This window comes from Orycteropus afer, unplaced genomic scaffold (assembly GCF_000298275.1).
Source record: "Orycteropus afer afer isolate SDZICR_OR568_19922 unplaced genomic scaffold, OryAfe1.0 scaffold00010, whole genome shotgun sequence".
Classification (NCBI taxonomy): Eukaryota; Metazoa; Chordata; class Mammalia; order Tubulidentata; family Orycteropodidae; genus Orycteropus; species Orycteropus afer.
The window spans coordinates 3,470,198-3,477,784 of NW_006921597.1; the positions used below are offsets into that span (position 1 = coordinate 3,470,198).

Below are 7,587 nucleotides of genomic sequence, written 5' to 3' on the forward strand. Positions count from 1 at the left end.
CACAGCATCAGAACTCTAAGCACGTGAGAGAGAGTGAGAACCTCCCAGAACATTGTATTGTGCCACGCCCAACAGAAATAACCCAGCTGGGCGACTTTAAAATCAGGATCTCCTCAGTTGCTAATAGCAATTCCCACCTTGGAGTTTACAAAGACTTACGGGTAGAAAAGCCACACTAAGTAATTTACTACACCGCACCAGACCAACCTTACAAAAGATGCTAAAGGGAGTCCTTTGGACAGAGAACCAACAACAGCAAACAACATTGACCATTAACACACATGATGACATAACCCATACCAACCTAGTTATGGAAGTATCCAAAGTAAATAAGCCTATAAGATTGTAAGCAGGAAACCAGAGACATCAATTGGCAAATGAGGACAACTACAAACCAAAAAGAGGGAACAAATTGTGTAATTACAGAGCTTCTAAATGGCAAGGAAGTCAAGACAATTGCAAGATAGAATAGACTGTTCTAAACTTGGGAAGAAAATTATAAATCAAAGAAAAATGATAAACCTTCACATTAAAATAAAAAAGAGGACCAGCACAAATATTTAGCAAATACTAAAACAATAGTAACAAAAGAAGTGATAACATGATTCATAAACAAAATGAGCTCAGCACAGAAAATTCTATGGAACAAAGAAATCAGTAACATCATGAAAAAGCACATAACAAAATGACAGCAACCAATTCATACTTGTCAATAATTACACTGAATGTCAGAGGATTAAATGCACCACTGAAGAGATGGAGATCTGCAGACTGAAGAAGAAAATATAGCCCATAAACAACATACTGTCTACAAGAAATGCACCTTACAGAGAGAGAAACAAAGTGACTGAAAATCACTTTGGGAGGGAAGAGGAGGAAACACTGCAAAAATAAAAATTAAAAAGAATTGACAGTGTTTGAGGTTGGAATAGTGGTTATCTTGCAGGACAGTAACTGGAGAGAGTGGCACAAGGAGACATTCTAGGAGCTCTTTCTTGATATGGGTGCTGGTTACTACACGGGTGTTCACTTTGGAAAATTTCATCATGGTTTATATGATTTCTATTAATATTGTTGTTGGGTGCCATTGAGTCAATTCTGACTTCTAGCAACCCCATGTGACAGAACAGAACTGTCCTATAGGGTATCTTGGCTGTGATTTTTACAGGAGCAGGTCTTTCTCCCTTGGTATCTCTGGGTATGTTCAAACTGCCAATTTTGCAGTTAGTAGCCAAGCACTTAACTATTTGCATCACCAGAGCTCATATATGTACATTACACTTCAATAAAAGTTCACTTAAAACAACAACAACAACAACAAAGAAATCAGATGTCATGTTGCACTGAGCAAATCTGGTGCAAATGACCTCTTTAAGTCCTGAAGAGCAAAGATGTCTCTTTGAAGACTAGGGTGTGCCTAACCCAAGCCAGTGGTATTTTCAATAGCTTCATATGCATGTGAAAGCTGGACAATGGATAAGGAAGACTGAAGAACAATTGATGCTTTTGAGTGTGGTGTTGGTGAAGAGTGCTGAAAGTACCATGGACTGCTAAGAGAACTAACAAATCTATCCTGGAAGAAGTGCAGCTGGAATGATCCTTGGAAGGAAGAATGGGCAGACTTCGTCTAACCTATTTTGACCATGTCGTCAGAAGGAACCATTCCCTGGAGAGCAATATCATGCTTGGTAAGGTGGAGGGTTGACGAAAGAGGGGAAGACCCTCAACAATATGGATTGACACAGTGGCTTGCAGCCATGAGCTCAGGTATAACAAGGATTGTGAGGCGACACAGGACCAGGCAATGTTTTGTTGTGTTGTACACAGCGTCGCTGTGAGTCAGAGTTGCCTTGGTGGCACCAATAACAACAGTGTCTAGCTAGTATATCACATATTAATTTGCATTCCTATCTTTCCAGCGTCTATGATTTGGAAGGAATTTAAGGATCATAGAATGCTACAAAGTGATCAATACAAGTCAAATTGTTTTAAAAAGTTCCAACTAAATTTTTCATTGCTCAGAATTCTGAATAAATGAGCATGTTAAGCTTTTTCATTAATAGATTATTTTTAGATCAGTTTTAGTCTTAATAATGTATTTTATTAAGTCCAACATATGCATAAAACCCTGGTGGCCCAATGGTGAGGTGCTTGGCTGTCCCTTAAAACTCATCCAGCAGCCCCGAGGGAGAAAGACTTCATGCTCTACCTCTGAAAAGTTTACAGTCAAGAAAATCCTATCAGGCAGTTCTACTCTTGCCACATGGAGTCACTTTGAGTCAGAGTTGACTTTGAGTCAGAGTTGACTCCACAGCATCCAGCAACAACTTATTCACATTTCAACGTGTCAGTAGGAAAACATAATCAACATTAAAAATCTCAATGAGATATTCAATATTCATGCTTTGGCATTACATTCTTTTCTTTTTAATTCTAATAGATGAACATTTTACAGTAGTGACAGAGCACTAAATTTTGACTTTTTTTTTCAAGTGTGCCACGATAACTTTCACTAGAACATAAGCTCTGTGAAGACAGGAGGTTTTGCTCATCATTCTATCTCAAGCATCTAAAATTGTGCCTGACACCTAGGAGGCATTCAGTCAACCATAGATTTGACAGTGATGATAACTTTCTTGCTTCTCTTTACAGGTCGCTATGCAATGGTGGTCTGCGGAGACATCGCGGTCTATGCAAATGGCAGTGCTCGCCCCACAGGTGGGGCTGGAGCTGTGGCAATGCTGGTGGGGCCCGAGGCCCCTCTGGCCCTTGAGAGAGGTTTGTACTAAACATTGCATGCATGCTAGCAAGAAGCACGTTGGAATATGTAGATCCTAAGTAGGTGTATCAAGGAGCTCTGGTAGCACAGTGCCCAAGGTATCTGACTGTTAACCAGAAGGCTGGAGATTCAAACCCACCAGCCACTCTGCAGAAGCAAGACTAGGCAATCTACTTCCATAAAGATTTACCACCTCAGAAACCCAATGGAGGTCACTATGAGTCAGCATTGACTTGACGGCAGTGGGTTTTTTTTTTTTTTTTTTGTAATTAGGTATATCTGGGTAGTGCAAAAGGAGCCCTGGTGGTGCAATGGCTAAGTGCTCGGCTTCTAACAGAAAGGTTGGCCTTTTGAACCTACTGGCTGCATGGAGGGAGAAATATGTGGCAGTCTTCTCTGTAAAGATTACAGCCTTGGAAACCCTACGGGACAGTTTTACTCTGTCTTACAGAGTCGCTCTGAGTCTGACTCGATCTGATGGCAATGGGCTTGATTTTTGGTTTGGATGGTGCAAATGGTTAATGCCCTTGATTCCTCTACCCAGAGGTGCCTCAGAGGAAAGGCCTGGAAATATCCTTCTGAAAAAAAAAAAAATACCCATTGAAAACCCTATGGAGCACAGTTCTACTGTGACACACAGGTGGTCACCATGAATCAGAACTGACTCAACAGCAACTGGTTTTGTTTGGTTTTTAACACCAAATTGGGATATCTGCTACTCAGGGCTGGTTATGGTTTGACAATGGTATTGTTTGCCTCCAAAAGACTAGTCTGGGGAGCAGAGAGCAGAAGGAAGGGAAGAGAGGGATCAATGCAGTCTTCTGCCTCTCCATCATAACAACATAGGGAATGATGGTACAGATGTTGTCTAGGATGTTTAGGAAGATACACTGGCAATTGGAGATGAAAATGGTATAAAATACAAAGCTCTCCTTTGAAACTTTTGGGTTTTATTCCAGAGTTTGTTAAGCCACATAGGGGTGAAAGACGGAGTAGAAATCTCATTTAGATAATGCAATCTATTCAACTCCCTTTGAACATGTGAGGGATGGTGAGTTGGCTTGGGTTTGGCCATGGGAGGGAGATTAAGACCAGGTGAGCGGAATTATGCAAGTCCTGAATCCCTCTGTGTGTCTGTCCAGGGCTTCGAGGAACCCACATGGAAAATGTATATGACTTTTACAAACCAGACCTGGCTTCAGAGTATCCGGTTGTAGATGGGAAGCTTTCCATTGAATGCTACTTTCGGGCCTTGGATCGATGTTACTCATTTTACCGCCAAAAAATCCAGAAGCAATGGAAGCAAGGTATGGGGCTCGGAGGGCAGAAGTTTGGGGGGATCTCTTTATAAGGGCCTAAGACAATGTCTCTTGTCTCTTTCCCTGAAAATGTCAACAGAATTGTTTCATGTCTCCTTCCTCCTACACCCTCCTCTGCCAGTAGGCTAAAATCCATTTGAAAGTTACCCAAATTCAAGTATATAATTGCTTCTGACTTGAACTAAATGAAGGAAATTAAAACATCCAGGGCCAACGCTCACTGCTCTGAAACCAGTAGGTGTCAGCCACCTGGGGAGAAACTGATGTGAGGTAGAAGAATCACATTCTATTCAGATGGGTACTTGCTTCTGTTCAACGCAGGAGTGATTTGACCCTTAGTTTATAGTTTGCCCCCTTTCAAAGTCTGGTTGACTTTAGCTGACTAGAGTGTTACCAGTGATTTCCCTCTAGATGGTAAAGTTGCAGGTAGATTTTATTTTCATCTTTTGTTTCTAAATTTTCCTGCTATATATATATAGGGAGCTCTGGTAGCATAGTGCTTAAGGCACTTGCCTGCTAACCAGAAGGCTGGTGGTTCAAACCCACCAGCCACTCATCAGAAGGAAGATGGGGCCATCTACTTCCATAGTGATACTGCCTCGGAAACCCAAGGAGGGGTCACTATGAATCGGGTCTGACTAGACAGCACATAACAACAAATACACACACACACACACATAGATAGAGAGATATAGATATATATAAAGAGACTTTCCCTATATTTTTATGACAGAGAGGAAGAAGACTATATTGATCCCTCTCTTCCCTTCCTGCTCTCTGCTCCCCAGACTAGTCTGTTGGAGGCAAAGAAACAAATAATCTTTATTTTAAAATACAGAGAAACCTACTTTTAAAACATGAAAAAGATTCTTACCTGGGCATCTGCAAATGGTTTGGGGTGAGAAAAAGGCATGAGCTGAAGCCTCAGAGCATGAACACCTTGCTGTTGTTGTTACCTTCTGTGGAGTTGTCCCTCAACTTATGGCCACCCCTTGCACAACAAAATGAAATGCCCCATGATCAGTTGTGAATCAAACTATTGTGATCCAAAGGGTTTTCAGTGTCTGATTTTCTGAAGCAGATCACCAGTCTCTTTTTCCTAGTCCATCTTAGTCTGGAAGTTCTGCTGAAACCTGCTTAGCATCATAGCAACTGCACAAAGAACATGGAGGAAGCATCTTCTGACCTCCTCTAACTTCACAAGAGGGAGACAGAATCACCAACAGCAGCCCAAAGCTTATTCCTATGAAGCCAGACTTGCCACCACCCTCCAGTCTTTTACCAACTTTGACACCAACTGTCCTTTCCATGGTGTTCACTACTTCTCTGCTGGGTTCGATAATTTGTTGCAATGGCCACACAGAATTCATGAACAATACTCACGATTATGGGGTTTATTAGGGAAGAAACAGGCTACAATTCAGATTCAGGAATGTGCTCAGGATACAGCTCTTTGATCAGGACAGTCTCCCTCCCCTCTGCTGTGCCCTCAGACATGCCTCTCTGGCCCTTGGCTTCTTGGCCTGGCCTCTGCCTCTGTGGGCCAGGTAAGCCTGCCTTCCGTCTCCTGCCTCTTGGTTCCATTGCCACCATCTATTTTCCAGGGCATCTCTCAGCTAAGGATGTCCAGTGCAGGTATCTCAGGTCCAAGGATATGCTCTAGTTCACTTCCAGCTCTTCTCTCTTGATGGCAGTGAGATCCCCTCTCTGCCTCTGTTGTTATTGTTGTTATGTGCCGTCGAGGGCTCATTTTAAGACTGGAAGAGTGACAGAACTATCCAATCCCAACATCAGAGTTTACACACCTTATTTGCATGGTCCCACTCAGGAATCCAGTGGGAGTTACAAAGGTTACGGCTAGAAAAGCCATACCAAGTAATTCACTGAACTGCAGCAACACACAAGCTTCAACTGATGAATGGGTGGTGGCTACACATGAGGTGTATTCTCTGGGAATTGAACTCAGGTCTCCCACATGGAAAGCAAGAATTCTACCACTGAAAGACAGCTGGCCCTGCTGTGGAGTCCTTAGAGGTGACATAAGGAGCCACTTCTTGCCCCTTTCCACTGCACTGGGTTGGGTGCTGCTATAGATGACACCCATGGTTTGGTGTTGACTTAGACTCCACTGCCTCTACCTGTTGCTATTGGCTATTTGAACTCACTGCCTCTGAACCCTTATGGCATTTTAATTTTACCCCTTTTTCTCATATGGAGTTTGATGGATATTGCCTTGGATCACTGCATTAAATTGTAAACGTTCCTGATAGCAGAGGTGGCATCATCCTCATTCTTGGAATAAGTGACAGTCTCTTGTGTAGAGTCAGAGACACCTGAATCTGAATCCTCAGCCAGCCATTTTCAAACTGAGTGACCTTAGACATATTACTTAACTTATTCTTTTGGAGACTGTTTCCTTCTCTGCCAAATGCAGAAAATGATGTAACACAAAGTTGAATTGGAGATTAAACAAATTAATCCACTTAAAAACATCTGTCATAGAGGTTGGCAATAAAGACACTCAGAAGATGTTAGCTTCTTTCCTTCTTTTCTCACACGTAGAGGGTGCCTAGTAAGTACTTGTGGAATGAATGAATGATTTGCTCACTTCCCTGTCTGTGTGTTTGTGGAGGTAGGGACCAGTTCTCTGGGGAGACCTAGAGTCCTAGGCACAGCTGCGGTCCTGGAGAAGTAGATCTAAGTGGCTAGACTGTCACACCACATTCTTGTTCCCACACCTCCTCTTCCAGCTGGTATTGACCGACCTTTCAACCTGGAAGATTTCCAGTTTCTGATCTTTCACACACCCTTCTGCAAGTTGGTCCAGAAATCCTTGGCACGCCTAATGTTCAATGACTTCCTCTCAGCCAGCAGTGACATACAAAGCAGCCACTATAAGGGGCTAGAGGCCTTCAGGTGAGTACTCTTCCTGGGGAGCCTAGAAGCCCATGGGGGAACCAGGGGAAGGGAAGGAGGAGCAGACACCCAGAGATAATTTACCAGCCTCCACTGTGGAAAGCAAATGCCCATCTCCCAACACAACAGAATGACACTAGATCCTTACATGTGTTGAGGTGCTATTGTCTACATGTGTAATCTCAGAGGAGCACAAGGGGCTTGTCAGAACCCCTGGGCCAAGTGACTAGAAGAAGCTTCAGAGAATAAGGAACAGGGAAAAGGAGTGTAGCTGAATCATTCAGCTAATAAACATTTTCAGAACACCTGCTATGTGCCAGGCAAACTAAACTCTAGGGATACAAATCTGAATATGACTCCATGATCTCTGTCATAGAGGATCTCACAGGCTATACTGACACATGTTGTTGTTCGTGTTGTCATTAGTTGCCATCAGATTGACTCCAACTCATGACGACTCATGTGTTGCACAACACAGCTCTGCTCCATAGGGTTTTTGTTTTTTTTTTTTAATTTTATTTTGATTTGGGTGAAGATTTACAGAGTAAATTCACTTTTCATACAGCAGTTCAC

At 42.6% G+C, this 7,587-nt stretch overlaps 1 protein-coding gene across 1 annotated transcript in view; it reads left to right on the forward strand.

Annotated features, from left to right (window-relative positions):
* The window catches only part of HMGCS2 (3-hydroxy-3-methylglutaryl-CoA synthase 2), a 57,019-nt gene that overhangs the window by 31,062 nt on the left and 18,370 nt on the right, over positions 1-7,587 (forward strand). Inside the window, exons 3-5 of the mRNA XM_007948483.1 lie at positions 2,653-2,778; positions 3,922-4,086; positions 6,849-7,014. Of these exons, the coding sequence (XP_007946674.1) occupies positions 2,653-2,778; positions 3,922-4,086; positions 6,849-7,014 (457 nt within the window). The remainder of the gene's footprint in view (positions 1-2,652; positions 2,779-3,921; positions 4,087-6,848; positions 7,015-7,587) is intronic.